Source organism: Castor canadensis, chromosome 5 (assembly GCF_047511655.1).
Source record: "Castor canadensis chromosome 5, mCasCan1.hap1v2, whole genome shotgun sequence".
In the NCBI taxonomy this organism is placed as follows: domain Eukaryota; kingdom Metazoa; phylum Chordata; class Mammalia; order Rodentia; family Castoridae; genus Castor; species Castor canadensis.
In genome coordinates this window covers 4775899-4796646 of record NC_133390.1, presented here as the reverse complement: position 1 = coordinate 4796646, position 20748 = coordinate 4775899, and the positions used below count along the sequence as shown (strand labels likewise).

The 20748-nt window shown below is 44.0% G+C and overlaps 1 protein-coding gene across 5 annotated transcripts in view; it reads right to left on the bottom strand.

The window, feature by feature from the left end:
* Dscam (DS cell adhesion molecule) overlaps positions 1-20748 on the bottom strand; it is a 657480-nt gene that overhangs the window by 180053 nt on the left and 456679 nt on the right. For all 5 annotated transcript variants that reach the window (XM_074072614.1, XM_074072617.1, XM_074072616.1 and 2 more), the window contains exon 11: positions 18281-18454. In XM_074072614.1, the coding sequence (XP_073928715.1) occupies positions 18281-18454 (174 nt within the window). The remainder of the gene's footprint in view (positions 1-18280; positions 18455-20748) is intronic.

Here is a 20748-nt window from a genome sequence, read left to right as displayed (position 1 = left end):
GCTGGCCATGCCAGAAAGACCAAGGATCCAATTGTTACAACCAAGGGTTGTAACATTCAGCCACAGCCCGGCCTCTGAGGCAGTAAATGGGGATGGAGATTGAATTTAACCATAGGGCTCGGGCTATAATGAATCATGCCTTGGACATGAATCATGAAACTTGGACAAAAACTCTGAGCAATGAGGCTCACAGACCTTTCCAGTTACTGAGCCCACTGGGAAGTGAGGCACTCCAGCTCCACAAAGACAGATGCTCCTACCTAAGCTTGAACCCTTCTAGATCTTGCCATGCATACCTGTGCTTCTGGTTGTATCCTTTTAAATAAAGCAATGTCATTAAGTATGACATTTCTGAGTTCTGGGAGAGAGATGTTCTTGCAAATTATTAAACCTAAGCAGGTTGTGTGGATCCCAATTTGTAGCTAGTCAGGCAGAGTGTGGGCATCTTGAGGACCCAAATTACTGCTTGTGTCTGAAGTGAGGGCAGTCCTTTGGGGCTCTTGCCCTATAATTCATGGGATTTGATTCTACTCCAAGTTGTTAGTGTCAGAGTTGAAATGAATCATAGGATGCTGGGCTGATATCAAAGAATGGTGTTAGGATGTAGGCTATTTGTCAAACAGAGAGATTAGTAAGTATTAGAGAAATAGCTAGAGACAGGATAAATAAAAGGTCCTTTGTCCCCACCATCTCCTCATATCACCCCAGCACAATAGTGCAAGTGACCTAGAGTGAAAGGACCAAATGTTCCAGGCTGGGGGAGGGTAGACTATCAGTTTAAAATGGACTGGTCACTGCAATAGGAGGATGCAGGAAGGAAGCTTAGAAAACATTTGAAGGCAGATGGGAGACAACTAAAATTGATTCACTGTGTTCATCTACTCACCTACCCAAGATCAGACTTTTCTGTAAGTTTGATGCATATAAAATGTACAGTTGACGATACAAAATGCATCAGATGTTAAGCTTTTCTAACCACTAAAAGCATGTACCACACCTGCCTGCAGAAGACTTGAGGTACATCACAACTCAGTGCACAGACTCCAGGCTAATGGGAAGGGGCATGAAAACCAGCCCCTCAGCTCCATCTCAAGATAACAGTGAAGGGTCCTCCCAGTCCAGAGCCCTCTGCAAGATCAGATGAGGCCCTGCTTGCACCCACATCACAGCTTCTCTGTCCTTCCTCCTCCTTCCTTCACGCCATTGGTTATTCCCAGGAACTCCTCAGCACCCTCCTGCACACACAACTCCACCTGGAGACTTTCTCCAGAAGCCAGCTTAAGTCAACTATCCTTTTATCAAGCTTTCCACTCAAAGGACAGCTTCTCCAGAGCTACCTTCTCATGGCTTTCATATGACATCCATCTACTAAGACCCTTCATGATATTTAGTGCACACTTTTAACTATACCTTTATTCATCTGGTTTAAGAATAAGTGTCAGAACACAAGCTTCCAGATAAGGCTTCTGATTTGCTCACCACTGCATCTATAGGGTCCAGCACTGAATACAGAACTGAATCTTTTCCATGAATAAAGGATGCTAGTTCCTAATGAGGAGATCATCCCATTTTTCCAGTTGTTCACTCAATTTTCCTCTGCATCCATTGGTCCGTTCCACCACTGAGCACCACCTTGTATGCTGCCATTGGCTAGACACTGTGGGTTGTACAGTGATGACTCAGACATCTCTCGTGCCATTATTTTGTGGGGCTCATGAAGCTAGGTTCTACTTTGCAATTCCCTATTGTAGTTTTAGATGGTGTTATGGATGACCTAATGGGTACACATGACTCTTCTCTCCAGTGAATTTGTAAAGGACTCAAAGGCAAATGTTCACAGTCCTCACTCAGAGTACGCAGAGTATTGGTGCTGAAATGCCCTAATCTTCAGAACATGAATGTGTTATTTAAAAGGTAAAACATACTTTGAAGATGGAATTAGGTTAATAATAAACTGAGACCTGTTGAAACTATTCCAGGAATAGGGGAGTGGGAATAAAGGAGAATGGTGGAGGGATGAACTCAACTATGATATATTGTAAAAAGTTTTGTAAATGTCACAATGTTCCCCCAGTACAACAAAAATAAAAAATTAATTAATGTAGTTATTATAATTATGACAAAAATAAAATAAAATGGAATAACTTGGCTGTGGCATGGTTGGATCTTGCATGCCTCCCAAGTTTCCATGTGTTAACAGCTTGGTTCCCACCTTGGTTGCTGTTAAGAGATTGTGGGATCTTTCAGAGGTGGGGCTTACTGGAAGGTCTTAATGTCATTGAGGAGTGTGCTCTCAAAGACGATACTTGGGTTTCAGCCTCTCTCCCTTCCTTTCTTCTTGCTCCCTGGCTTTGAAGCAAGTCATTTTGCTCCACCGCAAACTCTAACCATGATGTGCCACCCACAGGCCTCAAAATAATGACACCAATTGATCATGGTTGGAAACCTCCAAGACTGTGAGCTACAGTAAACCTTTGGTCTTGATAAGTTGATTATCTCTGGCATTTGTTATAGAGACAGAAAACTGATAGACACAGGGTGGGTCCAGTATAAGCTCATGGAACCTTAGAAGTGGAAGAGGGAAGGTGACTTTAGATATGGTAGAAAAACTAGGAGCAATGAAGCAGGAGGAGAGTCAGAGAGATTTGAGGGGCTGGGACTCACCCAGCACTTGCTAGTTCTGAGAGGTAAGCCAACACATGCAGGAACACAAAGAGGCTTCCAGGAGCTCAGGCAACCTCCAGCTGACAGCCAGCAGGGACACAAAGCTGTCAGCCCAATGTACATGGGGCAGAATTCTGCAAACAACACAAGTGAGCTTGGAAACAGATGTCACCTTTGCAACATGAAAGCTGGAGAACCCAGCTGAGCTTACTGAGTTTCTAACCTTACACAACTCTGAGATAATAAAAAGGTATTTTGTTAAGTTGCTAAATTTGGGCTAATTTGTTATGGCAGCTGGAGAAAACTAGTAAGAAGCATCTAATATATACTGCTAACTTGGACTTATAAAATTAGGTATTCCTAAATTAATAGGCAGCATTCCCAGAGAAAGCATTCCAGGTTTGACTTTCTGCGAGCAACACAGGTTTGGTGGCTTGTGAGCATGTGTAGTCCCACTGAGGACATCGCTCAGGTAGTCAACACTGCAAGCATGGTGTGGAGCTATATGCTTCTTCCTGCACTTCCAGACACCTAATACCAAAATCTATACTACTTAGGGCTTTCCAGAGAAAAAGAGGGAACAGAATGGGCAGTGAGGAAAAGAATGAAAGAGAGAAGGAACTCAATTTATGTTCAGGCAGTGGTGCCTGTGACTGGGGGGCGGGCAATTCTGGAATGGGTTAGGCAGGTTGGCAGGCTGGAGACCCAGAGAAGAGTTGACATAGCTCAAATCCAGGGTGTTCCCGGCAGGATTCTGTCTTCTCCAGGGACTTCAGTCTGTTTTCTTCAAAGGATGAAGCCTACCTCTATTATGGAATGTGATCTACTTTATTCAGAATCTACAGATTTAAATACTAATCACATGTAAGGAATACCTTCACAGTGATATCTAGGCTGGTACTTGACCAAATATCTGAGTACCATGCCTGGCCAAGTTGACACCAAAAATTTAATCATCACAAATCCACCTCTTGTCAACACACACACACACACCCCTACACCCACGCACACATACAAAATCCACTTCCTAGCACCTCTCTCTCTCCTTGGCTGTGCTTTTTTTTTTTTTTAAATATAGAACCCTCAGCCCTTTACAGAGATGACCTGGGAGGAGAGGATTGCAATGTCAGAATCGATTCACTTAGGATGATTGCAATTTCAGTTTTTACAGTTGCAGGAGTAATTTCACAGTGGTGTATCTGAGGTCTCAGGAAGTAATGGTGGAGACAATGCGGGCCTCCAAACACCATTTTTATGTTCTTACACTTGCTTCTTCTCCATCCTTCAACACATGGCAAAGGTAATACAGCAGTGGCTGCACGATGTGACAGTAAGGACAACAATCATGGTACCAGGAGCTTGGTAACAGTTGTCACCACTAAATGCTCTTCTTTTCTTCTTCCTGCAGAAGCAACTGTGCCCACTCATTGCACTGTTAACTAGGTTTAAGTAAAAGTGCTCTCCTTTCCGTCTTCACAGTGCCAAAGTGTGGCTACAGACTCAGAATTGCAAAGCATTATCTGGACTTTGTGTCCATTTTCTAACTATGGCGCCTTCTGAATCAAATCTACTTGACATTTCACCTGCATCTCAAGAAGTGGGGTGGAGAAGGGGAAACGCTGCTTTCTAGCAGGAATCAGCAGTATATGGAAAGCAGAGAAGTGATGAAAACCTGAAAATATACATTCCCAAACATCTCCTTTAGGGTCTTCTGTGCTGGTGTCACCTTTCTTTTTTCCTCCCCTTCCTACTGTAAGCACAGGCTGGAACCACCTACTTACACAGTCCAGAAAGTCTGTTCTCTAAGGATGTACCACTGAAATTGCTTCTGAGCTGAGTGCCCAATAAGAGTCACAGTCACAAAAACAGTGCCTAACCCTACAGTGAAATAGTACACACCCCTTACAAAGACTAAGATGGGGCATGCATGTTTACCCATGAGGATGATCATGAGAGAATGTCAACTGGAACAGCCAGTGTAGTATGTGATTTCGTTTTATTTTAAAAAGGTGACATATATGAATAAGCCCATTAGGAAAAAAGAAAAATAAAGAGGCTGGCTTCTCACCCACAATGCAATTCCAGGCCCTCGCCAGCTCCAAGGACTTCATCCCTCTTCCTCACACTCCAGCAGCAGTATTAGAGGAACACAGCAGGCTGCTATTGCCTCTCAACTTTTGCACTGGCTGTGCTTCGTCCTGGAATGAGCTTGGCTCCCTCCCGCATTGCTATCAACGAAGACTACAAGCTGAGCAAGAATAGAAGCCATGTAATAAGGGAAGAAAGCAAGACAGTGACTTCCTGGTGTGGAGCAGATCCCATGTTCCCCACAGATATGAGAGTTGGGACACCAGAAGACTGCATCTCTCTGGACCATAAAAGCACTATTTCCCTCCCTTCTAGAGAAGACTGCTATGGTTTGGATGTGGTTTGTCCCCACGCCCATGTGAGTGATGAGCTCATGTGTTGGAAGGTTGGTCCTCAGTGTGATGGTAGAACCTTTAAGAGGTCAAGCCCAATGGAAGGTCTTTGGGTCACTGGGGACACTGACTGTGGAAGGAACTGGGATTAATTCTCACAAAAGGGTTATTATACAAGCACAAGCCTGTCCCCTCCCTGGTCTGTCTGGCTTTCTGCCTTGTCAAGTGATCTCTCCCTTTTGTGTATGCTCCTACCATGATGACTTTGCCGTGATGTGGTGCAACCTAGGGACCCTCATCAGAGGCAGTATCATGTTGTGAACTAAATATGCCTCTTTTCTTTATAAGCTGCTCAGCAACGAGTATTGCATCATAGTAATGGAAAACATACTAACACAAAGATGAAAACCAGAGTCAGCTGAGTACTTTCTGTAGTTCTCTTTAGAAAGAGAATATTCAGTCAGTCTTTTTTCCAACGAATGTTTCTGCCATGTGTATAAAATCCTGCATAGCCCTTCAGGTTTTATAACACATCATCCTGACCATTAAAGTCACAGTTCTGGTGCCTGGTATGATTTAAAACCCAGGTGACCAGCTCTGCTCACCCAGCTTTGGAAAGTGGAGTCCTTAATGCCTATATATGAGCTATACTCTTCTACACAGGTCTTAAAATCAGTAGGTAAATGGATATACACAAAAATGTGACTGTCTACCTGAGATAGTTGGAACCTGTTGGCTGAAGTGTGTGGGAATCTAAAGGAATAGGTTGGAGAGAGCATACTGCAAGGTCCACTGCCCCATCCCTGCCTCCACCTCAGCCATGGCAGAACTTCAGACAGCAGATGGCTGGTCCCTACCCCGACAGCCGTGGGCACCCTGCCATGACCTGCCACACATTACAAATGGTCATCAGCAACTCTGCGCTGAGGTGTTGTCTCTGGACGTTCCTAACGTGAGCAGTCCCAATCGTCCCTGCAGAGGGTCACCCCTGGGCGTCCTCAAGAGAAAAGTGAGCACCACAGCCCAGGTACCTGCACTTGACACAGAATAAATTACCAGAGGGAATGCGCCAAGTTCACCTTTCCAGACGCGCATTTCCATGCACCTTCCCACACAGCCGTGGCGGAGCAGGTGACTCAGTGGCTCTGCTCAGCTGAGCTTGCCTAAAATGGCTCTAGTGACCCCTAGAGACAACATTCTTATGGAGCCATTCTGCTTCAGTTAAGGTGACACAAAACTCTGCTTTATCTCCTGCACCTTTTTCAAGAGAAATTGTGCTGAAGCCATTGACGTGATCACAATGCTTAAGAGAAACAAGAGAGAGGAAAGGGACACGCTGGCATCCAGAAGCAGGCTGGGAGCCCCCACCTGGGTTTTGGTGTTCTCTTATCGAATACAAATGATGTCAGAAAACACCAACATCAGGCAAGACCACTGTCTGGCCAAGATGGATGGAGACAAAAGCAAGGCTTTTCTATTAACAGGTTTGCACGTAGACAATAACACGAATGTTGCCCAAACTAAGCACAAACATGCCCACATGTCTACTGTCCTGGATATCCCAGGTGACAACCACATTTTTACCCACCTGGTTCTAGCCTGGTGTCATTCCTCCCTCTAATGGATAAGAACAATTAAAATACCCAATCTTAGAATTACCCCCACTCCTGCCAGCATTGGATCCAGTGCTAACAGTACTTCATCAAACCTTCCCCCAAAACTTCTAAGACAAGCCCAAGGACAGACTGTATACTTTCTGACACCATCTTATCCCCATTGGTCCCCTGAAGCGTGACAAGAATGAGTCCAATGTTCCCTTGTGGGTGTGCACTGAACAGAAACAAGTCACAGAAACAAGGGGAGAGGACAGCAGTTAGGGGATCCCAGCTCAGATGATTGATTGAGTGTCCCTAGTACTGTGCTGTGCACCTGGTAGGAACTCAGCAAATGTTTCTTGAATGAATGAAAGAACAGTCTTGCTATTGCTGAAACTAATCTGTTCATCAGAGAGCCTTCTTGTTATTGGCCATCAGAAACATTCAAATATAACCAGGCGTCCAAGAGTAGACAATCATGAATAACCCAAACTGTTCAGAGCTATTACACAGCCCTGCTAGGGATTTGCTAAATATTTTCCAACTATATTTTAAAGTAGCCTTACTGGGGTGTAATTCACATAACAGAAAGTCAATGTTTTATAGCATACAGCTTACTAGCTTTTAGTGTATTCGCAGGGTTGTGTAACTATTACCACTAATTCCAGAACATTTTATCAGCTCAAACGAAACCTCATTGCTCTCAATAGCAGTTGCTCACCACTGCCCCCTTCTGCCAGCCCCTGGCAATCACTAACCTCCTTTTTGTCTCCATGGATTTGCCTATTTAAACATTTTGTATAAATAGAATCATCTTGTATAACAGCCATATGACATAAGGTCGTTTTTCACTGAGTACAGTGTTTTCAACATTCGACCATGTGTCACTGTTACATTTGTCAAATTCCATTGTATGTTATCACATTTTTAAATCCATTCGTTCACTTGTAGGGCTACTGCTGCTGCAGACATTGAGGTGCAAGTTTCTGGGTGGGTGCATTCTTTTGAGTACATACATAGGAGCTGCATTGTCAGGTCACACGTAACTCTCGTCCGACTTTTGGAGATGTTGACAAACTTGTCTGAAGTGGCCACGCAATCCCATAGGCCACCATTAGTGTGTGAGGGCTTCAGCTTCCCCACACCCTCTCCCATGCTTGCTGCCTATCTTTCAAAGTTTAATTTAATTCGATATCATTCTTTAGCCATGTTAGTGAGTGTGGTGTATCTCACTGTGGTCTCACTGCTGAGTGATGATGTCGAGTGTTGTTTTGTGTACTTGCTGACCGTTGATATCTTCCTTAGATGAATGTCTTTTCAAATCATTTATCCATTCTTAAATTGACTTGTCAGTATTTCTATCGCTGAGTTTTAAATGTCCTGGGTATAACTCTCCTAGCAAACGTGATTTATAATCTTTTGACCCTTTCTCCAGAATGACTTTCCATTTTCTTGAGGCATGAGATGTTTTAATATATACAAAGTGCAAATCGTGCTCTTCCTTTGGTCACTCACGCTGTTGACATCTTAGCTAAGGAACCACTGCCTCCCTCACGGACACAAAAGCTTATTTTAATATTTTCTTTGAAGAGTTTTATAGCTTTAGCTCATGTGTAGCCTGATAGTTGGTTTTAAGTTAGTTTTTTGTATATGATGTGAGGGGGGACCCATCATCATTACTTTGTTCTGGGAAATTAATATTTTTTATTAATTCATTAAAGCCCTATAAAAGTACTCTGAGATGATTTGAGAATTAAATATTCAAGGCACAGAGAGGTTGAGAGGTTGTATGTCTTGCCAAGGGTACGCAGCTAGTAATTCGCAACACTAACCAAGTTTTTTTCAAGAGCCCATTTTCTTAAATATTATTCCTGAAAATTGACATTTCCAAAAATTAGAATGGGCTGGCTGTTCACAAAATGATGTTTGAATGACTAATTAACCATATGTGGAAAATATATAGTAGCTTTTACACATTTTTATCACAATAGACTTCTTAGATACTAAAGAGTAAAATGACAAATATTTAATATTAATGCTGTAAACACTGGGACAGAGAATAACGTTAAAATGGCACAAAAAAGGAAAAATGGAGAATCCTAAAGGAAAATTGTTACATTTGTTAACATTGATACTTCTAAGCCTAGAGTTCAAAACACCATTAAGTAGGATTAAGTTATTCAGAATTGTAGTAATGGCAAAGAACTTTCCACAGACAACTTAAAATCTGTATTGTGTGTACATATACACACATACACATCTGTGCACATATACCCAGATATATACATATTCCAAAATGGTGACCTCACTGCCTGCCCCCCACCCCCAAACATAACTGATTTCTACCTTGGGACTTTGCACTTGCTGTTCCATTTGCCTGAAATGCTCTGAGACAAATGTACACCTCACTTCCCCCCTTCTTTCTATTCTCTGCCAGACTTTGTGTTGTGCACACCTATGTGTGGGCCCTCCTCTCCAAAAGTGAGTAAGCTAAGACTGTCTTTTTCAAAGAATGCAGGGTCTAGAACACTCCCTGACACTAGGGGGAGCTCGATGAATGCTGCTGAATGGCCAGCTGGTCCATTTGACCAGGGGTAATCAGAAGACCAGAAGCAGGGAGGCAGTGACCAGGAAGCCCAGGGCCAGGTGTGCATGCAGGCTTCTCAGGACACAGCATGGTTGGTGACAGCTGATCGAGGACTTGGAAAATCAATACTGACACTCACAGGAGAAGATGAGGAGGTGGAGGGCCTTAAATCAACAGAAACCTTGCAGTTGCTGAGATTACCCTCGACAGGCAAAAACAAGTCTTCAGCTACTGGGCAGAAGAGGGTCTGAAAAAACAAGGAAGAAGGAAAAGGAGTAGAAAGCAGGAGAAAAGAATGAGGAACAGGAGAAGGAGAAAAATGAAGAGAAGAAAGAGGTACATCTGGCTGACCCTAAGGCTATGAGTTGCTGTGAACTCTCAGCTATGGATCCCACCCCACCCCACCCCATAGATCTGCCCATAGATCAAACACAAAACACCAGGCTGTATAAATCCCTAGAGTTTCTCAGCCCAATAAAACTCTTTACTACCTCAGAGTTATTCCCTTCAGTCTGATGCACCAAGGGGAGCACTAGGGGAGAATCACCTTCCATTAGTTAGCAATGTTACTCTCTCCTTACCTATACAGCTTGGATCCATCTGGATACATAGTTTAGACCTACATCAGCTTAGATAGCACTGCAGAAGTGTAACAGTCACCTTAGACAAGAATAAGCTCAGAGGCAGGGGCTTCCTGTGCTACCTCAGGCACCACTCCCCTTCCGAGTGTTCTTGATTCTACCTTCCTCTGTGCATTGATTTTTCCTTAGGACGATACCAAAAACTGTTGACAATACTCAAGGTGTCACCAGCAGACACTGCCGGATCAAGAACCAGAAAAGAACAACCTTGCAGAGTGTCTTAATAAGAATAAAGAAATATTTTCCAGAAATGTGTACCATGTATTCTCACGTGCCATTGGCCCACAACAGGTCATGTGCTCTTCCTTAAACCAATTATGCTCAAAGGGACTGGACGTAATTCCTGTGACTGGCTCAGCCCGGGTAGACGCAGATTGTGAGTCACCTGCCGGGCAGGTGATCCGTTTATAGTGAGCTTTCCTCAAACACCAGACTGCAAATGGCTCTGTTTCAATGAACATATGACTATCTTGGGTCTGTCTTAAAAAGTGCCACAGACTATGGCTTAAAACAGCGAAACACCTTTGCTTATAGTTGTGTGACAAGGAGCTCAATGTCAACTTGTCGGTGGGACTGTGCTCCCTCTAAAGCCTCTCAGTAAGACTCCTTCCTGACCTCATCCATCTCCCCTTGCTCTTCGGAAGCACTACTCCAATCTGTCATTGTGCCAAACTTCCCCTTTTTATAAGGACACCAAGAGGCCCAACCTACTGTAGAAAAATCTCATTTTAATGAATTACATTTCCAGATGTGGTCACTGAGGTACAAGGGGCTGGCGCTTCAGCATGTTAACACTGACAGGATCATTTTACGAATTCTGACTAATAACCTCAAAGAATCCTTAGCTGGAAGAACTGTAGGCTGACTTAGGAGTGCAATGCAAAGCCAAAGTGGAGGATAGGATACCCTATCGGGAAGGAGCGTCCACGTGCAAGAGCTGTCCCCACGCTGCGCTGTGTCCCTGCCTCTCTCCATCTTGTGCTTCCCCACCCAGACATTTCAGTACAGAGGGCCGTCCTTGAGAAGGGTGACAGGTACACGTCTGCACATGTGTGCAATAAATGGGGGTGGGGCAGGTAGACTCAGAGTATAGGAAGATATGTAAAGTGGGACTTTTCAAAGTGGGAACCTCTTGTATTCTGTTACAGGTGCTGATGTGTCTTTTTTGGGGGAGGGCCTTACACTCACTGTAATTCAGGACTAATAATGACAGATGATGGTGCTGACAGCCATACCCACCTCTATCTCAACAGTTGCTGATGTTATTCTGTCCCTGTTTTATGTAAGCATTTTGCTAAGTGATTTGTAGCACTTCATGTTATCTTTACAGCTACCTGCCACCCCCATCCCCACCATGAGAGAGTCACTGTCACACTGTCTGCTATACAGAGGCTTGGAGGGAGGGTGGGGACAAGCTAGGAGTCCAGGGCAAGCAGGGCCAAAGTGCCAGAGGGCTTCCATTCCCTTCTGCCACACATGCCCCAAGGCTGCTGTGGAGTGCAGACATGAAGCAATGGTAATGAAATTAAAACCTTTTTCTCAGTAAAGCCTGGACCTTTGCCTGATTTATGGCCACCCACTCCTCTCCTATCCTTCTACTCACATCTTTGTGTGCCTCATTCTTTCAGTCCAGGGCTGTGCAATACACCACATGGAAAACATATGTGGAGTCTGTTCCAGGCCACCCAGGTGTGACACTCTAGAGTAGGGGTTCCCAACCTTCTGTGCATCACAGACTCTTTGAGGGCATCAGGAAGAATACAGTTTCTTCCTAATACACACAGTGTGCACTTGATGCCCAAGGCTCTTCACAGGACATCCCGAGATGACTGGGGCTCGCAGTCAAGGTTTGGGCACCAAGGAAGCTGTAACTTAGAGCAGTGGGAAGACTATGCCAGGCTCTCAAGATTCTGTCGGGCTACCTTGTAATTTTAAGGAAGAATAATAAAAATAAGTAATAGCCTTCTGCTTCCAAACTTGCTTCAAACTTCCTCTATAAGTGCAAACGAAAGAGCATCCAGTATGGCCTGACCACAGCGTACAGGGAAACCCATCAGCATGACCATAGTAAATTGACACAAGGAGGCTGCTACTTCAGTGGGAGGCAGCTTGGGTTTGGGCTGCTGCTTCTCCTAAAAGTACCACAGAGCAAGGGCCAGGGAAGGAGACTCTGATTTAGACACTAGGTGTTATGGGGGAGATCTGAGTTTCTCAGGAGCAGAGGTAAGGGAGGAAGTAACAGAGACTGAAGGACATCCAGGCACGGACAGGAGGCTGTATGTCCAGCTTAACACACCTACGTAGGTGTGGCAGAACTTCAGAAGTTGTCACACTACATAGATCCATCTGGAAATGGCCAGCTCCTCCCTCCCCCCCACTCTTCTGATGGAAGCAGAGTGAGGTGATGTGAGCACAAACTGGAGCACACACACACTCTGACATCATGGGGACCTACACACCTACCCAGGTTGAACAGGAAGAAAGGAGGAGGCAGTGCTGGCTGTGCTGCAGCCTGTGGGTTGCTCCCAGGGCCTCATCAGATCCTGAGAGTAACTGACTCTTCAGGGAAGTGCCCGCCTCTATTTGATAATAGATGCGTTTTTTATGCAGCATGTGGGGATCAGAAAGAACTGACACAGAGCGGCACACAAAAGAGCTGCTTGTTCATCCTGGGCTACACATCCACACTCAACAGTGTTTTGCTTCTCAAAACACACAGTCCTCCACATAAATGGGCAGAAAATTGGAGGGGGAGGACGCAATTTTAGCACCTAAGAACAACAAGAGGTGGTTCATCCATTTCAGAGTTCTGGTAGCTTTGGGAACTACCAGACTCCAAGTGGCTCCAGGTGTGGCAGAAGAGGTCCACTCTAGTGCCATGCTTTGCTCCTCAGCCCCTGCCAGCCAGGGTTGGGGCAGCTTGGGCAGCAGAACCCAAGCAGGACCAAAAGTGGAGCTCTCTGGCTGCTTCTGTTCTGTATCCAAGGCTCCCAGGCTCTCCCTCAGGCTTGCTTCCCTGATGCTGGGAGGATTGGAGTAGAGACATACTAGAATGGAGATGGTGGAATGGGCTCAGAAGCAGACAGAGCAGCGGTGTTGGAAGGATGGGCAGGGATTAATCTTCCATCCTCTCGATTGCTTTCCATGACTTCCACAGGATTTGTCAGTGTTCTTCTCTGCCCACAGCTGCCTGGTGTCTGGCTCCAAACAAAAGGTGGGCATGGTGTTTATTGTTAAAATGCATTGGTTTTGTTGATCTGCCTTTGAAAGAAGTTAGAAAATTTCTCATGCAGGAGACTAGCCGGTGCCTGCTCCCAGCTTCCTACCACGAGCCCCCAATAGCAGGTCTAGGATTTCCAGATATATTTGAGGCCCAGCACCAGCCATGTGGGAGCCAACAGTCCCCTTCTGGGCAGCCTCCTCCATCCTCACATTGCCTGGTCTCCTGTGTTGCATTTAGAGTATTTGCAGTCCCCTGTTTTGTTTTGTTTGCAGTATTGGGGTTTGAACTCAGGGTCTCATGCTTACTAGGCAGGCACTTTCCATTTGAGCCACTCTGTCAGCCCCTGCAGCCCACTTTTTAAAATAAGACTTACAGAAGAGGGAGCATACTTGGCTTGCTCCTTTCTATCCAACTGTTTTTTCCAGTTGGCAGTGTCCAGCTACTTTGAATCCTTAAACAATCAGGGTTAGAAGAAGGGGTGGCCCCAGAATTCCAGGGGCACCATTCTGGCCTCTTTGTTCCAGAGCTGATCTTTGGGCCAGCATAACATACATGATGAAATCTCTCTCTGTGGAGCATGGAAGTCTTGTTTCCTCTTCTTTTTTTCTACCCTATGCCATTTTAATTTTCTTTTCTAGAATGATTTTCTCAAACGCTTTTGCTTCTAGAAAATCATGATATGTTTTACCTTTCTCTACAACTATAACATGCAAGCCATTATATGGTGTGCATATAACCTGCATGGCACATATAAACGACACACTTCCATCACTGCAAGGCATATCTATACACACAACAAGCATACAACGTTAAACATACAACTTGATGTTTCCTTCTCTCTCCAGGGCTCCTGTTTGCAGACAACAGTTATTGGTTTCTCCTTCTAACCCACAGACTCACTCACTCATTCCTCATAAGTATGTCCAAAGTGCCTCACGTTGTACCATGAGTTAACACAGGCCTTATCCCATTTCATTTCATTTTTATGATAACCTTGCAAGGATGGCAGAATTCTTCCTATTAGACAAGTTCAGAGGGGAAGAGCATTTGGTCCAAAGCCACATGACTCACATGTAGAAGAAGCTGGCGGAGAGTCCAGGGCTTTGAGGTGCAGTTGTAGACTCATGCACGGCACCATGGAGGCCCATGTTGGTTCCGCCATTCCTCTTCCCTCCTCCAGCTCTACCTTCTGGAGTTTGATGTGCTCACTTCATGGGCAAGCAGAAATTCCCAATCCCTTTTATTTCTGGGATGCAGTTCTTTTGGGTACTACTACTTGGAGGCAGTCAAAATAGCCACCTCAAAGTAGACTTGGCACCCCTTTATGTAACAAAGTCTGCAACACTGAGAAATTCTTTAGTGAATAAATGACTATATCCAACAGTTTGGTGAGAAGGGAAGGTGTCTTCCTTACACTTTTTAAAGTAATTCAAGGTAATATTTTCTCCAGGGATTGGCTGGGGTAGGGGAGGACCCTGTTTTGCTCTCCTTCTGCCCTGCTGCATTTGGAGAAGCAGTTGTGGTCCATTGTTCACTTGTTCATTTGTAGTGGTTGCTGTGGGTGCATGCATGAGTGTAGGTGCCTGTGACTGTAAGGACTTATTAAGAGATTAAAGTGAAGGATAATGACATTATGTTCTTTCTTTTCTTATCCTAGCCGTGGGTTTGTACATGTTGTGTGCGTTTTCATGTATATCCCTCCATTTCCTCAAGAAATAAAAAGGAAATTTTAGGAAAATTGTGCCAGATAGAAGCCTGGTAAGCCTTCCTCTAGGACAGTCTGAGATGCTGGAGGCAAATGTAATCCTACCCCACTGATGGGGCAACATCTGATTGGTCAGGAGATAAATGGGCAGCACCTTGGCAACCAGCTGAAAACCACGCCCACTGCTCCTTCCCTAGGCAGACTTTCCACTGCTATATGCAAACCTCAGAGTGTTGGTTTTACACACTTGACAGCCGGGTCAAAGGACAAGAAGAAGAAGCCAAGGTCATCCTGTGTTTTCTAGTTTTCTTTAATGTTGCTATTTGAGCAAGTATGTATCCTTTCTTCATGCTGCTATTTGCTTCAACGATTTTTTCCTTTTCAAAATACACCAGAAGTTTGAAGCTGCACTAGCTTATGAAGCCAGCCATGGGTTATTGAAACTAAAATTAACTAACTTCAGTGCCCCTCACTATTAATCACTCATTGGTTCAGAGAACCCAAAATGTGGCTGACTCTAAGAGTCACTTTTCTTTGCAGTGTGCTCATTTTAAACCTTTCCCTCTCTGATCTCCTCCATAGCATTCAAGCAGAGCTCCCTTTGCCTGGATCTGTTCCTTTCTTTTTATCATTAATTATTATAATTACTATTGTTGTTTTGGTTTTTTGAGACAGGCTCTGCTCACAGTCCTCTGCCTCAGCTGGAATTGCAGTCATGCACCACTGAGTCAAGAGGATAGGGAAGTGTAGATTGACCAAAATGGGTAAATGAGTGCTAATCCAAGTTCTGCCTTAGTTCATGCCTTCAGGAAGCATCTGGTTGGGAAGGTCCTTGGAACCTCCTTTTTGTGGTCATCTCCCAAAATGAGTGCATGTGCTAAGGGCTGGGGAACTTGTCCTCAGATGACCTATGGAGACACCCCCCCACCACCCCGCTCCCACTTAAAGCTACATACATTTGCATCTTGTGACTGCAATTATAACAGGATGCATTATGGGTAGGGACATGCAAGGTCAAAAACAAGTTACATAACATTCTTGTCAATCAAAGCTGCCAATCAGAAGAGGATGTCTCTTTTAGCCCCCCTTTTCTTCCCCTAAGCCCCAGCTTTGGCCTTAAATTAAACACAATCAGAAAAATCAGGGCCTTGAGCTGTTTCACTCAGGCCTGCTCCCTTCTCCCCTGGGAGTGTATTTCTGCTTGCAATAAATCCACACTTTGCTTGCCACTTCTGTGCATTTTGTCTAATTCTTTGTTTGATTCACCAAGAACCTGAATCACCCACAGAACCCCTGGGATGGCAAAACCACCACACCCAACTTGTTAATTTCTTGTGCATGCTTTCTGTTCCCTCTTTCTGTGACACTCCTTAACCAGTGGCAACACCCTGACCTCTTGATAGCTCTCTTTTTCCCAAGACCAAAATCCAGTGACAGGTTTTATCCTGCCTTAGCTCCAGTTGCTATAACAAAAGGCTATAAGCTGGGCAACTTTTCCACAGTAGACATTTATTTTCACAGTTCTGGAGGCTGGAAGTTTAAGATCCAGTGGCAGCATGGTTGGATTCTGGCAAAGGCCTTCTTCTTCTGGCAGAAGGCTGCCCACTTCTTGAGATATCTCACAAGAGGTAAGAGGGCTCTCTCTGAGGTCTCTTTCATCAGTGCCCTAATCCTATTCAGGAGGGCTCTGCCCTCACGACCTATTCACCTCCCCAAGTTTCATCTTCTAATTCCCTCACACTGGGATTAGGATTTCAACACAGGAACTTGAGGGGGACACATTCAGCCTACCTCATATTATCACTGATTCACTAGCAAGTGGAAATCCCACGTGGTAAGTGTTCCTGTGCTGTTATGTACTCTGTGGTGGCAACCGTACTGTGTGCAAGGTGTGAGTTGTACACAAGGATGCTCAGTTGTCCTCAGAGGAGGCTGAGGAAGGGCAGGCACCATGCCATCTTTGCTGTCACTCTCCGAGGTTCTACTACTGGTACTTAGTTCACAAGTATGGAGGGAGGGCGTGTGGGAGAGAACTGTATTTTAAAATTCTGTCTTTCTTCAAGATCTTTTCCCATGATTTTCCCCCTAATATTGTCAAGCCAAGGTTCCAGCCTCTGAAGGTCACAGATATGACACATGACCCTCTTCAGCCTAAATTATACTTAGTCCCTGTCTCCTCATCTTATTACTGCTCCTTCCAAAACAGAAGCTCTTTCATTCATGAGGCTAAGAACCATGGTTGATTGACTTTATATCCTTCTTAGGTCCTTGTATTAGGTTCTAGATACATAGATTAATGGAATCAAAATGTCTTACAAATGTAGATATATTAAAGTAACTGTAGAATATATTCCTTTTGTTGGGAAAAGATAGAACATTGACCAATATTGGTCCTTAGCTCTTGGTTCTTAATATTTCACCAGTTTATAACTTTTAACAATAATAGGGTCAGCCTTAGATTTAAGACACAATTTGTCTTCAGATTCTTGTAAATCAGTTCCTCCAGAGAATAGAGTTGAGAAGCCAGAAATTTAGGATGGATACTATTGTGTGTAACTGGATACAATTGTGTGTAACTGCATACTGTTGTGTGTAACTGGATACTATTGTGTGTAGCTAGCCATCGGATTACACACATACACACACGCATCAGTGAAATTCACTCTTAAAATCCAGTCTTCCTTATAACAATATAGTAGGGATATTTCTAAACTATCAATAGCAGAATTAAAAAAAAATTTAAACCAAGGAAGCATGAACAAAGCCTTTTAGTTGAGAAGAAACCAATGTTTATGCAATAGAAACCTATTTATAAGGGGACACAAACCAATCACTGTCAACTAGATGCACAATCTATCATTTGTTAAAAAGCAGGACTTGGCTAAAGATGGTCAACTTTGCATTCTGTGGAAAGCATTTCTCTGTGATGAGACCTTTCCTATCCACTGGGACAGCAGTAGAGGCCCTAATCACAGAGCCAAGCCCTGTCATGGAAATAAGGTGTCCAGTTATTTGATTATAATCATCTGAAGAAGGAAATCTATGCATAAGCTATTGTGCAAATAATAAAATGCAAGGAAAAGGCTTCTGTAAAGATTACACATAAAACCACAGATTGGAATTTTCAACAGTAAAATCAGTAAGACAGATATACAGGTGCAAAGGGTTGCCCAAAGCCTTGGGCTGCTCACGGCAGCGGCAACTCAAGGGAGAAATTGGCTCCAAATCAGAAGGGAGGGGTCCCAGGAGCCCTGCTGACAACTGGATGGATGCTTTCTACCCTCTTAATTATTCTTCTAGGAACACAAAAATTTGAAACCCTTGCTACAGCGAAGCCATGGGTCCTTTTGTTTTGTTTTGCTTTGAAACAGGTCTGCATGGAGACCATTTGAAAGCTAAGCCCCCAGAGACCTAAGTAGGTAAACGAAGCGTTGGTCTTCCTTACTTTTCACCGTGAGGTACATGGACTTGCTGACGTCTGCGCCCACATCGTTGCTGACCTTGCAGAGATAGTAGCCGCTGTCTTCCTCCACTACGTGCTTGATCAACAGTGACCCATTGCTGAGGACCTGGATTCGGCCATTCAGGGCAATTGGCTGGAACTGGGGAACCCCAGCACCTGCGAGAGAATGACAAAAGGAACCATGATGCAAACATGAGTAAACATGGGATGCAGTGAGCTCAAGTTCACCCAGACTATAAAGAGAGGCAGGTTTTTCCTCCGACATTGAAATTCTTGTTTAGAGAGAAACACATTTATTTAAAATGACAGTATTTCAAAGTCTCAGATGGTTTCTACATAAAAAGCCAAACTTGATGAGCGCTAAGTAGCTGATAAATTATTCAAAGTAGTCAGAGTAGAACAACCACAGAAGGAGACATCTCTCAGGCAGGGTACCAAATAAATTCCTCTGTTCCCAGAGACTTTCTGCAGATGTAAGCAAGGGGTGCTCCAGGGATATGGCATTTGAAGTCCTTGCTCTCTGTGTACCACTAAAGCTACAAAGAGAAATACCTGCATTGCAGATTTTCCTTGGTATGATTTTGTTCCAGGTGAGAAACACAGTGCACTGTTAGTGTCATTTCACATTATTTAAATAAGTTGTCAGGCCATTGCGTGGAGATGGCAGAGAGCCCTCAGAGTGCTCACGTGCAGGAGAGAATGGTCCAGCTGGGATATGCTAGGACCTTAGGACTATAGATGTGATATGACTCATCTGAGAGGTCCATGCCTACTGGGTGTGAACTCGGGATCTTGCACTCACTAAGCAGGTGCTCTACCACCTGGGCCATGCTCCCAGCCCTTTTTGTTATAGTTATTTTTCAAATAGGGTCTCTAGCTTTTTAGAATTTGACCACAATCTTCTTACCTGTGCAACAAGGATTCCAGGCATGAAACTATCTTGAAGAAAGTATTTTAGAACTAAAAAACCAGAGGGTTGAGGTCCTGGGGGATTTTGGGGGAAACAGTGGCTTGGGTTACCCCACCATGGTGGGCAGGGCTAGAAGGAGTGATTCTTACTTTACAAGTCTCTCCCCAAGGAGTCTAGCTCTTCTCTGGCCTTGGAGTCTAGGGATGAGATGGGGGATATGGGCAGATGAAGGTCGATTTGATGTTTCCTGACCTTTCCCTGAAGAGTATGTTCTAGAGGGAAGCATCTGGCTCCATGGACCCAGAACCCACCTGGGAGCTTCATGATGTACATGCAGGGAATTGCAGACACTGCATCTGAGAACACTGAAAGGGGACACTGCCCTTCCCCCAGTCTCTACACTCAGCTCTCAATCTGCACATTGGTGTCCCTGGAGTTCTCCTTGGCACACACTGGTTATGTCTTCCCTTCCATGTTTCTGACTAGATTCCCCAGGGAGAGACAATGGAAATGAATAATGTGCCTGTGTTCTTACTCATATTGAATAAGAACAAGAATCCCTGGGACAGATGGCTTCTATAAGATAGAACAGAAAAGTAAAACAGGTGCTGTCCATGGTGGGTACCGGGGGAGCAGGAAGGGCATAAGGAAGGAGTGAAGGAGGGTGAGTATGATGGATATATTTTGTATATTTATATAAAAATAGAACAATGAAACTTGTTGAACTTATTCAAAGAAGGAGGGAGGGGGATGAGGGAGCAGGATGGAGGGGGTGAATCTAATTAAGATATATTCTAAGCACATATGTAAATGTCATGATGTATCTTCCCTGTACAACTATTATATGCTAATAATAAAAAAAGCAGAAACTAAAACAAAGATAGAACTGCGTGAGAGAGGGGACATATGGCAACTCAAATTAAAACCCTAAAGAGAGCTCCATTATGCCGAGGATGTAGATAAGAATGTCACTCCTGTGCTAGCAATGAAAAAGACTGTTCATCTGCAAAACCATACTTTCTTAGAAGTCATAGGCAACTAGTTAAACTTAGTGGCAAAGAATTAAAAACCCTGGAAAGAGATAAGAGCTTACAAACAAATCCACCTTCAGCACACAATGAAGGGGAGGGATCAAGGCATAAAGGTAGATAGAAAGAAAAACGCTGGAAATAACAATAGCTCAATCCAGCCTCTACTCTTCTTTGTACACGCAAAGGCCAGAATCCAAGAGAAATTATGAGACATGTCCAAAAAAGCAAGTGCCAAAGAACGTGGAAGAAACAGTCAACAGAACCCTACCAGGAGAAGTGAAAACTATTAGAGAAACTTTACAATAAGTATGATTAATGTACATGAACAGAGAAAGGGGCTTGTATAAAATAGTAAAACTATAAAAAGAGTCAGACAAAATAATAGAACTAAAAAGTACAATATTAAATAGAAAAATCTCATAAAGAGGCTTTCTTAACCTTCTGGACATAGCAGATGAAAGAATTAGGTCAGCAGAAATTGTCCAAAGTGAAACAAAGGAAACAAAACA